Source organism: Phaseolus vulgaris, chromosome 2, assembly GCF_000499845.2.
Source record: "Phaseolus vulgaris cultivar G19833 chromosome 2, P. vulgaris v2.0, whole genome shotgun sequence".
Classification (NCBI taxonomy): domain Eukaryota; kingdom Viridiplantae; phylum Streptophyta; class Magnoliopsida; order Fabales; family Fabaceae; genus Phaseolus; species Phaseolus vulgaris.
In genome coordinates this window covers 46,494,444-46,512,929 of record NC_023758.2, presented here as the reverse complement: position 1 = coordinate 46,512,929, position 18,486 = coordinate 46,494,444, and the positions used below count along the sequence as shown (strand labels likewise).

General features: G+C 32.4%; 3 protein-coding genes across 4 annotated transcripts; 2 read left to right on the top strand and 1 right to left on the bottom strand.

Annotated features, from left to right (window-relative positions):
• Positions 1-211: 211 nt before the first annotated feature.
• Positions 212-5,724, bottom strand: LOC137809816 (COP1-interactive protein 1-like). Its single transcript, XM_068610887.1, has 3 exons — positions 5,579-5,724; positions 4,921-5,101; positions 212-2,379 (listed from the first exon to the last, which is right to left on the bottom strand). The coding sequence occupies exons 2-3, from the start codon at positions 5,009-5,011 to the stop codon at positions 302-304; spliced, it is 2,169 nt and encodes a 722-aa protein (XP_068466988.1). The 5' UTR covers positions 5,012-5,101; positions 5,579-5,724; the 3' UTR covers positions 212-301.
• Positions 5,725-7,979: 2,255 nt separating this feature from the next.
• LOC137812710 (protein SPA1-RELATED 2-like) lies at positions 7,980-15,328 on the top strand. 2 transcript variants are annotated; one of them, XM_068614880.1, is made up of 8 exons: positions 7,980-8,306; positions 8,398-9,864; positions 11,094-11,251; positions 11,817-12,648; positions 13,261-13,407; positions 13,646-13,963; positions 14,249-14,308; positions 14,532-15,328. In XM_068614880.1, the coding sequence occupies exons 2-8, from the start codon at positions 8,536-8,538 to the stop codon at positions 14,721-14,723; spliced, it is 3,036 nt and encodes a 1,011-aa protein (XP_068470981.1). In that variant the 5' UTR covers positions 7,980-8,306; positions 8,398-8,535; the 3' UTR covers positions 14,724-15,328. The 2 variants fall into 2 exon arrangements, with proteins under 2 accessions (XP_068470981.1, XP_068470980.1); XM_068614879.1 differs by having other exon boundaries at positions 8,001-8,302; positions 8,464-9,864.
• A 1,338-nt stretch (positions 15,329-16,666) lies between these two features.
• Positions 16,667-17,825, top strand: LOC137812709 (arabinogalactan protein 41-like). The gene is made up of 2 exons (XM_068614878.1): positions 16,667-17,025; positions 17,498-17,825. Exons 1-2 carry the CDS (start codon positions 16,899-16,901, stop codon positions 17,593-17,595), a joined length of 225 nt encoding a protein of 74 aa, XP_068470979.1. The 5' UTR covers positions 16,667-16,898; the 3' UTR covers positions 17,596-17,825.
• The last annotated feature ends 661 nt before the right edge of the window (positions 17,826-18,486 follow it).

Sequence of the window (18,486 nt, the reverse complement as noted above, 5' to 3'; positions counted from 1 at the left end):
TTATCCAACAAACAAAATCATAGCATTTTCTCTTACTTATCCTATTATTTTTAATGATACGTATTAAGAAAAAAAAAACCACTGTCTACTAAACAGTTATATAATTTGTAATTGTTCTTGAATAAAAGAATATTACAAATTATAGATATAATTTTATATTATCAATTTATAGTTAAATTTGTATGAAACAAGAAAAGTTATAAAATTCAATATGCAAGTCATGTTAATTTGTTTATTAGTGTGAATGATCAATGTGTTCCATACACCATATACAATATAAGTTCATGTCATGTTATTGATCCTATTTTTTTGTGCTCATATCCCTTAGATAGTTACAACGATCTCTATGAAACTCAATCATAAAACAAAGTTGTCTTATTGCTTCCCGTTTTTTCTCTCCAAGGTTAAGTAGCTCTTCATCTTTCTTTGTCACACTCTTTTCCAATTTTCCCACTTTCTTCTCAAGTTGGCTCACTTCTTTCCTTAGGTTCAATTTATCCCCTCCTTCCTTGCTCACCTCTGCCTCCAATTTCCACAAATTTTCCCTTAATAATAATTCTTCTTCCTCCTTTTTATTCAACAACTCCTTTAGGTAATCCACATTGTCTCTAAGGTCTTTCACCTCCTCATTCTTTTCCCTCATCCAATCCTTCACAAACTGAACCTCACACATCATCTTAGTCACACGACTTGCATAATCTTTCACATTTTCAATAGCCAAATCTAATCCATTTACTGCAATAAATTCAAACCCATTTGGAATACATGTAGTTGATTTCTCTTTATAACTAGCAATTTTCTTTCCCATACTTTTGTTCTCTTCCTCGTACCTTTGTTTTGTTATCTTGCAACTGTACTTATTTTCGTTGTTTAGTTGTTCTGCGACGTGGATCCTCTGATGCAACAACTTGATATTATCTTCCATTTTTCTTCGAAACTCTTCTGCCAATTCATTAATTTTCCTTTCCACAATTATCTGAACAGACTTCAATTTACTGAACACAATTTTAGCTTGTTTGTTCTCCTCACTAAGTTGTTCAATTGTTTTCTCTTGATCACTTATTTGGGTTGTTAACTTGGCATTCAAATTTTCCATCTTTGTTAGGCCTTCAACATATTCATTTTGGCTTCGTTCATTCTGTTGCTCCAACTTGTTTTTTTGTTCGTGCATAGTGTCCAACTCAAGTCTCATTTTGTTAAGTGTTGCTTTTAAAGACATAACTTCCATGGAAGCTCCATTTTTATGGTTTTCATGTTCTCTCACAAAATTAGAGATCTCTTCCCCTTTTTGTGTCATTGTTGTTCTCAGTTCATGGTTCCTTTCTTTAAAAACCTTATTTTCTTCTGTAAGTTCTTTAATCTCATAACTCTTCTCTCGTAACTTTTCTTCTAATTCATTTTTCTGGCTCATTTGACTTTCCAAATTTAGTTCTAGATCCTTTAGCCTATAAAGAAACCTTTTTTTCTCTTGTTCCATATGTTTCTCAACCAATCTCATATTAGCTAAATCGTCCTTTAGATTGTTTATCTCAAAAAAATCTTGAGAAATTTGTTCCCTTTGGTTTTCCATCTTGGCTTCAAGTTCTTTGTTTAAACTTTCTATGAAATCCAACCTCTGTTGCACCACGTTAAGTTGATCCATCAAATTTTCTCTTTGACTTGATGCTTCATTTTGGTCACATTTTATTTTTTCTTCCATTTCATTTTTCTGTGTCTGCAAGGACTTGGTCTCCTGTTCCAACTCACTAATCTTTGTCATCAAATCTGTAATATTGGGTTTTTCTTCATTCTCATTGTTATTGAATTGAGCCTGCAAATCAAACATCTTACCATTTTCCTCTTTCAACAACTCAAGTTTTAATATTTCATCATTCAACTCAATGCTCTTCGAGGTTAGATGTTTAGCTTCATGTGTTTGCTTTTCAACCTCCAATTCAAGATCCCTTTTCTGCTTGTCCAAACTCTCAACCTCTTTCATTAGCAAAGTTAATTGTTCCTCAAACTTTGTTGCTTCAGCATGAGTAACCTCGTTTGTACCATCACCTCTATCAAATTCCTCCCTAGGGGTGTTAAAATCAGATACATAATATGCTTCTTTCCCTGACCTTCTTCTATTACCATCTACTTCTTCTGAGGAAAAGTATTCAGATTCAGAGTCAGAGGACACTAAGTTTTTTTTGTTTCTTTTGTGAGAAACAGATTTCTCAAACTCTTCGGTAATATTATCATATAATGCATACATTGATTGATGATTCTTGTATAAGTTCTCTATCAACCCCATAAATTCTGTCCAGTTTGTAGAATGTTTGAGGTTTCCATCTTCTATACGACTTTCATTCTTAACAAATTTCAATATCTCGGAAATATTATTCTCAATATCTGCAAAAAAAGAAGAAGAAGAGAGAAACAAATATATATTTCAATTAAGAAATTCAAATATGTTAACATTAAACTACAAACACAATTAAACAAAAAGATTTTATAGTAATTCTATTTATACAATTTTTTACTTTAAATTTTTCAAATGTTTTTCTCCTTTTCTTTCTATCACATCAATTTTGATATATGATAATTTACTATTTTTTTTCTTCTTAACTTACTTTTAACAAGTCTTGTTATCATATTAGATCTAATAATTTGAGTAACTTTTTTATTTTAGAGGTGATAAAATTTCAAATTTTGAATGTTATATTTGAAAAGAATAATTAATAATACATTTAGCTTATAAGTTTTGAAATACTCCATTACTTTGGAGTTTTCAAAAAGAAAATAGATTGAACCTTTACAATTGTAATCATTAAAAGAGCACAAGAGATGCTTCTTTTCACTATGTGTTATAAGCTCCATTGGTCCGTAAATGTTTGCATGTACGAGTTCCAATATCTAACTAGCACGTCATTCACTCTTATTAGGAATAAGATATAGTGTTGCTCACCGAAAAAACAATTCTCACAATAAACATTTGACATTTCTAGTTTAGGTAGTCTGCTTACCATTTTCATTATTTGTTGTGTCTTCAATTTCTTGTAGCTTATGTGTCCATACCTTTGATGCCAAATGTATGATAGATACGACGAAACACGTAAACATTCTTCAATAAGGACATTGATGTTAGATCTTCCATTAAGAAGAATAAATATAAGATTGATACTCATCTTCCTATGTGCAATCAATCCTTTGTTTGGATGATATATATTGCAAATCCCATTTTTTATGAGAATGATAAGACCTTTTCCCTACGACTACCTCCATACCCAACAAGTTGTTTTGAAGCTCAAGCACATGATATACATCTTAAATAAGAAAAGTAGTATCATTAATCACCAATCTTACATTATCTTTTTCAACTACAAACATTCGAGATTTATTTCCATACTTAACATAATGATTATGTTCTTTTACCACATTAGAGAACATTTCTTTGTCTCCATGAATATAATTAGAACATCTTGAGTTCAAGAACCATGCATCATTCCTTTTGATTTTATTTTCTTCTACCAAATCCATCAAAAGAAGCTCTTCTTCTTCACCCAATTTTATGTAATTTGACTCTTTGTTCCATTTAGAACATTCATATTGGAAATTTCTTAAACTGTGACACTTAAAACACTCCATAGTGACCTTTGAGAAAGATTGTCTCCCTTATTTCCATCCTTGACCCCACTATGTTCTTCCCCTTTCTCTATTATTTTCCACCTTAAGTGTTTGCGTAGACTCTCTACTACTTCTTTTAAAATTTTGTTTTTAAAGCACCAAAGAACTTTGAAGGTCTTCAATAAAAAGTTTCTTTTGTGTCCTTTAACTCCTCAATCGAAACTATAACATAGGTTAATCTCTTTGTCAATGTTTAAAGAAATTTCTCCACCACCTTCAAGTCATATATACCCTCTCCATTGTTCTTCATTTTGTTGGTCAATACCCTTTATCTAGTAAAATATGTAGTAATGGTTTCAAATTTTTCATATGATTAGTGTCCCCAAATTTTCCTTTTAGGGAATCCTAAACAATCTTATATGTAATCTAATAATTGTTTAAAAATTGATATGTTAATGACCCAAAATAAAGAATATTTGGTCTTATTATCATTTGTTTTAGTATTTTCCAATTGTTGCATCTCTCCATTAATCGATACAACATCTTCTTGATAGATCCCTTGAAACTAGTTTCAATCAAGTTTGATAAACCCTTCACACGAGAAGACTTCCACTAAATCACTCTAATGATCATAATAAAAACGATAAAAAATAAGATATTTTGAGTTGAAATCATTTCATCACTCAATTTTGTATTGCACTTTCTTCTCTTAAGTCTAATGAGAACTTTGATACTACTTGAAATGAATAATAAAAAATATATATAACTCACAATCTATTTGATAATTTTATTGAATCAATTATATAACCTTTAAAAACATGTTACAACTACTACCTCTTCGTCTCTTGATTTATAACAACATTAAAAAACAAGTTATTTTTATATTGTATCATTGAAATACTTTTTCATCTTCTAATTTATTGTAATAATAATAATTTATTCTTTATGTTATAATAGCAAACACCTCTTCTATATTATTCTGCATATTAAAAATCTAATATTCAAAAAGGAAAACTAATTCTCATACAATAATTAACTTTATGTCACTACTTGTATTTAATCTTCCATAAATGTGAACTTGAGCTAAAATCCTATAAGAACTACTAATGGTTATGTTTTTATATATCTCTTTTCACTAATGGTTATGTTTTTTCATCACTCATATTTTAAAAGTTTTGGTGCTATAGGGTGCAACAATATTAGTAACAATCTTGTTGGTAGATATAAAACTAAGTTTTTGTAAGAAATTGTTTTGTTTATTTTCTAATGAGGATGATTCGATATTTTCTAATCTTATTCCAATTTTCATAACGAGTATGTGCAAACCTGATTTGGTTCTTTGGAGGTCCTCAACATTTTCAGCACCGATTAGACGTCCAAAAAGCTTGATTGATTTTCTTGAGTGACGATTTGCCATCTTTTCTATGGAACCATGAGCAAATATTATATCTTCAAATAAATGGCTATCAAAGGAACTTTTCTTTGCCTTCACAAATCACTAGGAACCCTGAAATAAAGAAATGAAGATAGATATGATGATGACAATTCGAAATTGTGTATGCATATCACAAGTGTAAGAAAAGCTTAGGTTATAATTATCCAATTTATGCTAGCTAAAACATTCTTTGGATTATTTTAGGTGATTAACATATGTTGTTATCCTTCGATATAAATGCCACAAAAACATATATTATATCACTAGCAGGTCAAGTTGTGGAGATGGAATATGCTAACACCTTTTGAAACCAAAAATGTGTTTATCATGGATCCATGTATGACAAATTCCCATAATCGTTCGAATCCCTTCATAATTTATATGATATAATCAGATTTATGTTAAAATGAGAACCAGAATCATTCTGAGGGAAAGATTGTGCCACAAATCAAAGACACATTTTGTTGAACAAATGTGAATGAAGGAAATGAACAAGAGCAGATCTAATAAGATTTATGTTTATGCGCGATAGAGATTTGAGAAAAATACCTGGGATTTGAAGTTGACATGCAGAGATGGAATTGGTTAAGAGAAAAGCAGAAGATAAAAAGTAAAAGAGTATAAGGAAGAACAGAAAAAGAAGAAATTTGAAGGAATACTTTTGGCATTTCTTTGATGAGTCGAAATGAATAAGCAGCTGTTATTGTGTTGTCTGGTGAGGGTGATAAAGTAATATTGGGTTTTGTTTGGAATAAAATGCCCTTTAAGGATTCAAATTATTACGATTCAAAATCCCTTGAATGTTTCACGCATGATTAACAAGATCTAAAAAAAGGTGCAATACGAAATTGTCTTATTGGTGCCTTTGAAAGGAGGTAAGAGGGAGGAACGTGGAAGAAAGAGAAAATTCAGAAAGAAAAACGAGTACTGCAATTGTTAAGCATTTTAAAGTTTTTTCCTTCCACTAATTTAAAGAAAATTTGTTAATTATTGTTCCAAAAACACTAGCTAAGAAGTTAATGTTTTCAGTGAAATGCATAAAAAAAATGGCCTATTTACAAAATGTTAATTCACTTTCATATTAAGTTACTTTCAAATATACCGAACACAATTGCTTTCAAATATTTTATTGACATTTTTCTTAATTTTTTTATTGATAACATATTAGTATTCTGTAGCTTTTATATTTTATTGATTTGTAATAGAAAATTACTTCAACTAAAATGTAGACAATAGTGATTAATTATCGTGTTACGGGCAAGTTCGGATGAATCTAAATGAATACGAGAGAAAAAAATCAAACGACATTAGTGTTTAATTACCTAGTTTGTCTGTGAGAAGTGATTTTTAAATGAAGACATTTGAGTAGGTTGTTATCTTTTTTATGGAGAGTAATGTTTTTATGCTTCTTTCATGATTTCTTCTTGTACTATTTGTTTTCATCACTCAAATTATGAGACATAGTTTACAAAATGATGCTTTTTAATTCACAAAGGCACTAAGGTGGGAGGAGAGAAGAGAAGAAATTGCGGTGGAAGAGAAGGAATCATTCCACTACTACTCAAAACATTATTATGAAACATTTGTAGTACTTTTTTTTCTTTCTATTTATTTATAGGTTTAAACATTATTATAGCTAATCACGGTAAATTATTTATATTATCTCTTATTTTTTAAGTTTTGATTATAATACTTCTTTTATTATGATATATTTTAGATTATTTTGATATCATTTTAATAAATAAATTTTAAGTTTTAAGTCTTATTTATAAGTGAAGTTTGTAGTTATTTATATATTATAAAAATATTTTTATTTATTTCTAATTATGTGAGATTCGAATTGAGTTCCAAGCGTTGAATTAAACTATTTTTAAGGGTTTATATTAATAAATTCATTAATTTAAAAGAACCACAAATGAAATTTAAAGGGGAAGAAGTTGAAAAACTTTGAAGCAAATGTATTAGAAACTTTTTAAAATGCACAAAGTGTATTATTTATCAAATAAAAAATTATAATAATTAATCATCTACTTTAGAAATGAAATATTTTTCTTTTTTATACACAACCACGAGATGGTGGGTTAATGAATGCCTTAAAAACTGAAACATTTTGTTGCCTATCATGTTTCGGTCATCCATATTTTTTAGTTTTAATTTTAATAAATAACTCAATGAAAAATTAATTTTTTTTGAAAGCATATTTACAATTTTGTTAAAAGATTGTATAGTTTAAACGAAACAAAATATTAGTTAATGGATTTGAAATATTTTGTTTTATGAGATTGCATAAAAAAGAAAAAAAAATCAACTGCGGCGCATAGCAGGTTTAATGGGGCCCAGTTGGGACGTGGCAGTGCGAGAACCACAGACAAAGAGTAAACAACGATCGAGTACGAATAATTTTGTTTTGACCAAAATAGGAAATAAAGAAGCAAATATCAGGAATTAGTGGACGTGAAACGATAATTGTGCCCTCCAATTTTGCATGTGCACTGTTCCATACCACATCAACGTGGATCATTCACTGCCAGTTCTTAATATAAAACAATTCAAATTGCCTTAAAAAAATCAAATTATATTTTTAATATAAACACATAATTTAACTATTTGTTTTATTTTCGAATAATTCTTTATACCCTTAAACTTTTCGTGTCCCTCACCGTTATATTTGGGCAAAAGTGTTAAAATGACGTGTTTCGATCAGATAATATTATTATATCTTAAGGGAAGAAATTAATTTGGTAAATAAAAGAAAGAAAAGGTAAGCAGAAAAGACGGTTTTTGTGTGGGTTATTTACTTATTTTTATTACAGTAAATAGTTTCATTTTCATAAATGGTCATAGTAAATTGGTTTAAAACTCAATTAAAAATAATGCTAGGTAATTTTAGAGGTAACTGTTATAAAGTTAACAAACTTAAGAAGCTGAAAGTTCGGTTTAAAACGTGTTTGGGGGGTAAGAAGCAAAAGTTGACTTGGAATGGAGCATCATGTGAATCACGACGATTTGTACGAAAGAAAGAAGCCTTAAATTTGAGCGTAACGTCTTCTAATTCTACCAACTTCTGAAGGGCCAAACAAAGCCTTTATTATCAGGTGAGCGGTGGAAGAAAAACCCACTCACAATAATAAAACCCTTTTCAGCGTTTGGTTTCCGTAGTTTCATAACCGGCTCAGAAAATCGCATTTCTTCCCAAACAAGTATTTCTGATTCTGCAATGAGCTTTTCGGGTTCCGCTTCTCCTGCTTCCGTTTCGTTCTTTCCCTCCCTCGGGTTAGTGAATTGCTCGAATTGTTATTGAATTTTGATTAGTTGACATATCTCGTGTGTGTTCTTTGATTTTGTTACTGGCATTTTCGTTTCGGAAGCATTCGAGAAGCATGTTTGTGTAACGGTGTGTCTGCAATTGCTAATTATTTAAGTACCTTTGGCAGAACTTGAATCGGTCCGAAAGATAATTTCATGTCACGTGGTGAGGGGCGTGTGGAGTGATAATTTTTGACAGCATGGACGAAGAATTGGAGATTGGTGAGGGTGTGCAAGTGCAACATCAAAACAAAGATGCTGGCTACTCACTGAACCCTGAACTCCCCGAAATATTAAAACCCCAAGAATATGATGAAATTTCACAAGATAAGAATGTGGTTGAAGCAAGGGAACATTTGCATCCAGATCTATTTTCTGATGGTGGTGGTGTCACGGTTGAAGAATTAATGGTGAAAAGTTGCAATGGTTCTACCCTAGATATCGGTACTTTGAACAATCCAGGGTCTTTGCATAATAACCGCAGTCCATGGCGGCATATTTATCAGCCGTTTGCTGATTCGCGTGCGGGAAGGGACTGTGTTATAGCTAGAAAGAGTGTTCAAGCTACATCTAGTGCTTGGGAGGATTTTGGGTCCATGTCTTCCCGAGAGATATTAGCTAGAAAATCAGTCAATTATGATCATGGCAATGTCGTGCAGCACTTGTCCGCTGATGAGCATACAGCTGAACAAAAAGAGGATGAAGGTGATGCTCGCGAAGGAATGCAAACAAAAACTGTACACAAATCAGGATTTGCAGAGTATTTTCGTAGAAGTACATTGAAGGGAAAGGGTATTGTATGTAAAGGTCCATCTTCTAATGGTTTATATGTCGAGCCCAGAGATCAGAACCTGATGAAGTCTGGCATTGATATTCAGATGGATTCTAATGCATTTCTGAGCTCCGGTTTAAAGATTGCAGATTCTCCTTATAATGCTACAGTGCCAGGATTTGGTGGGTCTGACACTGATGGTGTGACTTTGAGAGAATGGTTGAAATCTAGGCACCACAAAGGAAGCAAAACAGAGCATTTAAGTATATTTAGAAAAATTGTAGACTTGGTTGGTGGTTCTCACTCTCAGGGAGTTGCAATGCAGAATCTGCACCCTTCTTATATTAAATTGCTACCATCCAACCATGTTATGTACCTTGGGTTGCCAACTCAGAAACAGAAATTAGACTGTGTTGTGAATTCTGAAGTTCTTCAGCTAGAGAATTCTCTTAATAGAAAAAGACTGTGGGAGAAGGTAAAATCTCCCTCTCTTAATTTGCGGATGAAGAAACAGAAATTCATTGATATTAAAGTCAATGCAGTGGCATCACAAGATTATTGCAATGAATACAAGGAAGATATCCAATTTTCTAATCATAATATTCAAAGAATATCTCGCATCCCTCACATATCTAATGCAGGTCAATTGCAATCGACTTCTTTAAATGAAAGATTGGAAGAAGAATGGTATACAAGTCCTGAGGGTGGTTGCACAATATTATCAAATATCTACTGTCTGGGAGTCCTTTTCTTTGAGGTGCATAGTCTACATGGTGGATGCCCTCTTTATTAAGTTAATTCAATGTTCACTTTCTCTGTTATATTCTTCACTTCTTAAATTGACGGGTTTTTCAAAGTACACGTAGGAAACATGTTTTGTCTGTATTTGGGGGGCAGGTGGGGGGTATATCTTCCTTCTTTTGAAGTTTTGCTTGCAAACATTGTTGCTACTGGACATTGGTACTCTATACCCTTTATAAGAACCTAGATACAATTCTAGCTTAAATAACTTACTGAAGAGATTACTTATGCTTGTTCAGTGCCACCTGTAAATATATTTGAATTCATTGACATTAAATGAATAATGAGACAATCGACCTGTAATTTACTGTTTGTTTGGTGCTAATTTCGTGCGAATGCTGCTTGTTTGCACTTCAAGCAACTGAAATATGAGGTCTTTATTTTGATGCCTTTTTATTCCTTATTTATACTGTTCATTTCTCAGTCATACATTAGTCTTGCTCTCTCGTTTGCATCAGTTATCTTTATAATGTTTTATTATGATTTGAACTGGACGCTGAATCTTAGCTAGATAGGATGTTACTGCCTCTTTAGAAGAAGTTATGCCGTAAAATTTACTGTGTACATTTTATTGTTATTGTTTATAATTATTTCCTTATTATTAGTCCTGATTATCAGCTGATTTATTGTATTAGTTTTCCTAGTTACTTTAGGACAGTGATTTGATCCCAAAATTATTGGATGAATTGTTTTTTTTTTTTACTTTTTGATCGGTTGATGTCATAATGAAAAAACACGGTCTTCGTACTTTCATCAGGTCCAGAAAACAAAGATGGCACGATGTACACCCAAAGGAACGTCATTTAATGACATCTTAAGCCATATTTATCTTTCCATTCTGTTAATGGTTGTCTTGAAGACCATGATTATTTCTTGCTTACTATTTATCAAATCATCCCGATATATTTGTCGCATTTGCCTGGTTATCATTAATTGATTTTTGTTTGTATATTGTTGTCTGCTTTGAGCATTGCTATCTCATTCTTGATTGATGAAAATGATAGTGCCGGTGTTTACCTCAAACCTTTGCAATCAATTATTTCTTGTAATAAATTTAATCCGTAAATAGTTTTGACAGGCCTTTTTTTTTATTAAATACTAATTCTTAGTCAATTTTTACTGAAACAGTGCAACAGGAGTTCACATAAAGTTAAGGACTGATTATATTTTCGGTCTTTCTTTCAGTTATTTAATCATTTTGATTCAGAAAGAGCACATACTTCTGCAATGTCTGCTCTTCGTGGTAGGATTCTTCCTTCAGCTTTCCTATCAGAGTATCCTAAGGAAGCTGGATTTTGCCATTGGATGCTGCATCCTGAACCATCATCACGTCCAACAATAAGGTAAGGCTGAAATCTTGTGTATTAAGTTATCTGAAATCTTGTGTGTCATAGTTATCAGAATTCAGAGGTCTTGCCAAAAGAACAGGCAGTTAAGGAGGGAAGGGGAAGAAATGAATTGGTCTGTTGGGAAGCCTGAGAGTGGAGAGGCAGGTAAGAAGATCCCGAACGCATGCAAGTAGTAGGTGATGTAGATAAAAGGTTTATGAATATTGTATGTCAAAGATATAGTAGAGACATGTGCGTTATTTTCAGTAAGACATTTGGGTACAGTCATAAATACTAAAGCAAATCAAGGAAATCCCAAATTTAAATTCATAGCTAGCATACAAATGTTGGCACGTGTTACATTTGTAAAACATGCTATTTAACGGGATAGAATGTGCGGAGAGAGAATGGAGGACTAATAGAAGGTTTACCTTGGGCTCAATTTTCTGAGAGGGCTTCTTTTCTGATCTTGTTCTAGATCAATTTATGGGTTTCGTATGAAGGTTCCATTTTCTTTAAGTTCTATATCTACCAAAGACAACTATGATATCCTGAAGTAATAACTAATTTTGCATAACAGGGAGATCTTACAATCTGAAGTGATAAATGGAACACGAGAGGTGGACTGTGAAGAATTATTATCAAGTCTTAACCAATATGATGCAGAATCAGAATTGCTATTGCATTTCCTTATCTCACTGAAAGAGCAGAAACACGTGGATGCCCACAAATTGGCTGAAGAAATCAGATGCATGGAATCAGATATAGAAGAGGTGGAGAGGAGACATGATTTGAGACTATCCTTGTCTCCCACTAGCTTGGAGAACAACTCATCTTGTCGAATAGAGAATGTATCTCTTCTCAAAGAATCTAAAAGTGCAGAAATATTACCACCAGTATACACAATTTCTAAAGCAAATGAACTGAGACTGAAGAAAAATATGTGCCTACTTGAAAATGCTTACTTTTCTAAGAGATCTACAATTAAGCTTCCTGGAACAGAAACAGCAACCCGCCCAGATAAAGATGTACTGAGAAATTCTGACAATTTATGTGTAGCTCAAAAAGACATGGAAAAGCATACAGATACTTTAGGAGCTTTCTTTGACGGTTTGTGCAAGTATGCGCGTTATCACGATTTTGAAGTGCGGGGCATACTAAGAACTGCTGACTTTAAAAATCCTGTAAATGTAATATGTTCTCTGAGTTTTGATAGAGATGGAGAGTACTTTGCTGCTGCTGGGATATCAAAGAAAATAAAAATTTTCCAGTTCGATGCAATTTTCAATAACTCTGTCGACATCCATTATCCTGTAGTTGAGATGGTAAACAGATCAAGGCTCAGTTGTGTTTGCTGGAATAGCTACGTCCAGAACTATCTTGCCTCCACAGACTATGATGGTGTAGTTCAGGTTTGTTCGGCTTGCTCATTAGATTTGATACCATTTGAATTTTTGCTAACATCATTGGCGTACATTCTTTGCTGTATCCATGAGTTACATTTTGGCATATGCAGTCTCGAACCAACATGTAATGATACCTTTAAAGATGGGACCCAAACCTTGTGGATGAAATTTAAGTGAAAAATTGTATGGAAAATTCATCATTTAATTTTCCATTCCCATTTTTAAGGTATGTCGAACTAACCCTAAAGGGGTGAGTGGAGAACAAAAATATAATTTTCTCCAGAATGGCATCCAAGTTTTAATTAGATGATTATTAAATTGGCCTGTAAGATTACTTATTGACCTCAAGTTTTAAAAATGATCATGTCCAATGGCTGGCTTTATTTTAATTCAAAGATGAATTGCTTTTTAACTTCTTTAATGTAGTATCTTAGAGTGCAGGTTACGCAAAGTTTGTCTGATAAACTAGAATGACATCAATACTTCCTCCCCCATCAGAATAAAACAAAAGTTGGATTATTTTTCATGCAGTATGAAAAATGTTACCATTTCTTGATGAGTGATATGTTCTTATTTTCAGCACTACTAATTGCATTGCCTAAATGGATGCATTTTCAGCTATGGGATGCCAATACAGGTCAAGGGTTTTCACGATTCACCGAACATGAAAAGAGGGCCTGGTCTGTTGACTTCTCTCTGGTATGCCCTACTAAATTTGCCAGTGGGAGTGATGACTGTTCTTTGAAGCTGTGGAGCATCAATGAGGTACGCATAATCTCTTTAACAGGCATACACAGGTAAAGTCAAATCTGCTTAAAGTGTGAGAATTTGCTTGACTGAAAAACGGTAATTAGGGAAACTGGGGTCAGTATTGATTGTTGTTTTATTTCAAGTTGTTATGGCATTTATGAATCTGAACTTAGTTAAAGCCACAACAACAAATAACTTGATAATTCTCCCTACAATTGATCCGGAGCTAATAAAATGTAAAATTATTTTGCAGAAAAACAGTTTAGGCACAATAAGGAATGTTGCTAATGTCTGTTGTGTTCAGTTTTCTGCTCATTCATCCCATATGCTGGCCTTTGGATCCGCGGATAATTCGGTTTATTGCTATGATCTTCGCTTTCTTAGAACCCCTTGGTGTGTGTTGGGTGGCCATCGTAAATCTGTAAGTTTTGTCAAATTCTTGGACGCTGAAACACTAGTTTCTGCATCAACCGATAACACCTTGAAGATCTGGGATCTCAACAAAACCTCTCCTGTGGGTCGATCAACTAGTGCTTGCAGCTTAACTCTGACAGGACATACTAATGAGAAGGTTTGATTTTATATTTTGTAGCACTGATTGTAAATTATCTCCGTGGCCAAGGGTCTGTTTGTCACGCCCCTCCAAAATTTGATTTAGAAAAAGAAAATCACTTTTTTAGGGTGTTAGATGAAGCATTGCGATGATGTGACTGAGTAGTTAAAAACAAATTTACAATATTCAAATTTACCTTCCAAAATATTATTTTGTTAACTACTCTGGTGAGCCACTCTGGTTAACTACTCCTATGGATTCACGTCAGAACGACTGAGTTAAGTACACCATTTGCTATTACAGAATTTTGTGGGCTTATCAGTTGCTGATGGATATATAACATGTGGTTCAGAAACAAATGAGGTATGTATTATTTTTCATTATAAATTTGTAATACAGCCTTTTAAGTTGCCTAATACAAAAAAAAATGTTATACTATTATTATCCATTTAGGATTTTTAATCATTTAAGTTGTATATCAACTATTCAACATTCACTAATCTCTCTGAAATGAGAGTACACACATCCTATTCCGTAACTTGTATATGCACAAATTTTGCAGTGATACCTATGTATGATCTTGCAGGTCTATGCCTACTATAAATCTTTTCCCATGCCAGTCATTTCACACAAGTTTGGGTCCATTGATCCTCTTTCTGGTAAAGAGATTGATGATAACAATGGTCAATTTGTTTCAAGTGTCTGCTGGAGAGGGAAATCGGACATGCTTATTGCAGCCAATACAAGTGGATCTATAAAAGTTCTACAGATGATTTGAGGGGAAACTTGCCCTTGATAAGGGCACCCTTACTGTCTGTACAGTTCTACATATAGTTTTAGTGTTTCAACCTGGTCACTCAAGTCAATCCCATCAACTTTCTCGTAGTTCATCTAAAATTCTTTTGACATCACGATTTCTCGTAGTTCAGGCATAATTATGAAGAGAAGCAGTCACAATATTAGGCAGATGTTTTAATTTGAAGGTTGGGCTTTAACCAAGATTTCAGTCTGGCATTTGTGGAAAAGGCTTGTTATACAAAAAGACTCAAGGAGGATCAATCTAAAAACAGGATGCAGATTCATTGTGTATAAGATTAACAGTTCAGAGTGGACATGGCAGGAGTTTCTACCAACTTTTAGGTTCAAGCTTAAACTCAGTATCTCTGCATGAAGTGTGAAGTGTATGTTTGAACTACTAATTGCACTCATGTCATGAAATGTCTGTAGCTTAAAAACAGCTTTAGCAACACTGACAGTTTTCAAAGGAAAAACATCCTTCAATTTCCCCGGTATTTTGTTAGGGATGTAAGACTGTTTGGATCTATTGCGGCCAAATTCATCACTTAATCCAACAAAATGAAGCTTGGGTCGTGTTGTTCCATATATTTTTACTAGAATTTATGTAGTCTAATCCTTTTTTTTATTAATTATGTTAGATTAGGTTGAGTTCCAAGTTTTTATTTATTTATTTGCTAAAATGTATAATTTCAAAATATTTTCATTATAATTTTTTTAAAATAGATTATATTAACATTTAAAGGATTTAATAATTTAATACTTTATAAATATACATTTTGAGTTTAAAAAAATAGAATAAATTAAATAATACTTATATTATTATTATTATTATTATTATTATTAACTAGTGAAAACATGAGCGTCTATATGCTTGTGTATTGACTCTTTTTATGATAATCGAGGGTAAGATTATCTAGACACTAAAAAGAGTTAAAAATATTGTGAAGTTTTTTAATAATATAATGTTATAGATAAAAGCAGTTAAATGATATAGATAATGACATTTGGTTTCTTTAATTTTGTAATTTTGCATTTGGTAAAGTTTTGAGGCTAACACCTAAAATTTATTACGAGATGGATATAAATCTAAGTAAATATATTTTACGGCTGCCTTTTAAAATTTATTTTCAGTTTTCACTAGTTTAGTATCTAAATTACATATATATGTATTTAAAGTAAAATTAAAAAGTATTGGTTTTCATGTATTTTAGGAAAAAAAAATTAATAAATTTTTAAATTATGTAAGCCTATTTCAATGACACTCCTTCCATAAAGATGCTCTCATAAGATAACTCAAGTACTATGTAAAGTTAGTAACATAATTGGATCCATAAAATCTAAATGTTATAACTTAGAGTTTCTATTACTAAAACTCCAATTTTTTATATAACACAAACTCCAATTTTTTATATAACACGTTATAACTTCCAATATTATTATTTTAATATTTTTTTCATATTATTTAATTTTTATTTTTAAACCTATCACATCAAAGATACTCCATATAAAACTATCATTTTTCAATTTTCAATACAATAATTAAGCGTCATGTGATATTTTAGAATGTCAAGGCATTGATATCAGAGCATGACATGTTTGAATGTTTCTTCAAAGGCGTATGTAAAGTGAGCACTTAATGTAGAGAAATGGTAAATATTTTTCTTTTGTGTAAGTTTCAACTTGTATGGATACTTGTCATGGTGTGGTATTGAGATGAATCATCCTATGATCCTTGAAATTGTTGTAGGTATGTAATTTTTGTAAAAGTTAACAGAAATTGTTTTAATTTTTGTAAAGTTAAAACAGTGGAATAGATTCGTAAGAAATAAGAAGGTTAAAATAATAATAGTATTTTGGCACAGAATGAGAGATTGGAATCGGCAAACATAAGATGGGTGGTTTCCGAAACATACGGCCCACAAGAGAGTGGTTTTTTCCTGTTTTGTCTCTCCCCCACAAACCAACTCTAACCACCTTTTTAAACGCAACACCCTCTTCCCACACATTCCACATTACCTTAACCCAACGCATATCTCACCCTCTTCCTCTTGCTCTCTCACCTTCCTCCTTCTTTTCTTTTCTTTTCTTTTCTTTTCTCTCTCTTCCGCACCAAATAGTGGAGAGAGAGAGAAAGAGAAGCAACTGTAATCTGGAGATGGCAGGTGTTAGCAAGAATTCGATGGGAGTTGTGGCCATGGTTGCCGTTCTCATTCTTGCTCTTTCCATGCCTGCTGCTGTTCAGGCTCAAACTGAAGCCCCTGCACTCGCCCCTACCAGCGACGGTGCTTTTCTTATTTATTATTAGCTTTTCATGTCTTTTCTTCCCAGATCTCCACCAGTTTCCTTCTACCACATCCTAAATCCTCCTCCATCTTAATACTATTATGACAGCTAAATTATTATTATTATTATTCAAAATGCTTTTAGCAATCTGTTTTTCAAGTTATTTAGCAGAATTAATCCAATGTCTAAAAGCAAGGTATTACTCTCAAACATTGAAACAAAGAATTATTGTATTCACCATGAAAAATATGATGACTGAAAAATATCAGCGACAACGTATTTTGCTATATTTTCTAATCTGTTACTCGAAATCTATGCTGTTACATTTAAAAATTATGTCAGAACACATTCTAATTAAGAACAGTGCATAGGATTTGAATTGTTTTATTTTTAATTTCTGAATTAATTGACCATATCTATTATAATATACTAAAAAGTAAGTTTAATCTAATGATTCTTTATGTAATTCAGGGTCGTCTCTTGATCAAGGGATAGCATATACGTTGATGTTGCTGGCTCTGGTACTCACATACATCATCCACTCGGCCCAAATTTCCTCCAACTTCTGAATTAGGAGCAGAAAGCTGTGTTGTGTTCGTTATGATTAACAAGTTTGTAAGTTGTAAGGAAAGAAGTGGGAAATGTAATACTGGTGTGGATTAGAAGAGTAGGTGTTTTGTTTATTCCTGTTGGGCCATTTAGTGCCTAGTGGTTGTGGTCGGTACCAGGTTTCAGACTTGGCTATTCTTGTCAATGCTTTTCTCTTGGTAATATAATGGCTATCTTGCTATTAGCATAATGAGAATTGATTAATAACAATAATCAGCAATGGATTTACAATTCTGTAATTCTGGAAATAAAAAATGACTAAAAACAATCAACCAGATACACATCATCGATCAAATACAAAATATTTTTCTTTTCATATAAGGATCACAGTTCTCTTATAAAGCCAGAAAACCCATCCATTAAAATGCTATATTTGTATTCGCAGTTAAACTAGAAACACATACATTCCATCCCATCTTGCAAAAGGGTTCAGTGTTTAGCTATATTAACCCCGGGCCACAATTACGATTAAGGTGGTCAGTTTGGGAAAAACTTGCAGAACATCCGATGATGAGAGATGCAATGCAAGCAACTTACTTCACCTCCCATTCAACTTACACTTGAAACCAAAAAACTGTCTAACTCAAAATTATTTGTGGATATTTGAAATTCAAATTTGAAACTAAATGGCTTCTGGTACATGAATATATGAATTAGAAAACACATGTGAAGCAATGATATGATGATACCAATGTATAATCAAGCCTTCTTGCTACTGGGTTCCGTTTTCTGTTTTTCTTGTCCAGCTAGGGAAAAGTTCTTCACTTTCTGTGGAGGCAGAAAACAAAAACCATTTAAAAAGCAGAATTATATTTAAACGTCTGCAAACATAAATTCAAATATATCCAGCA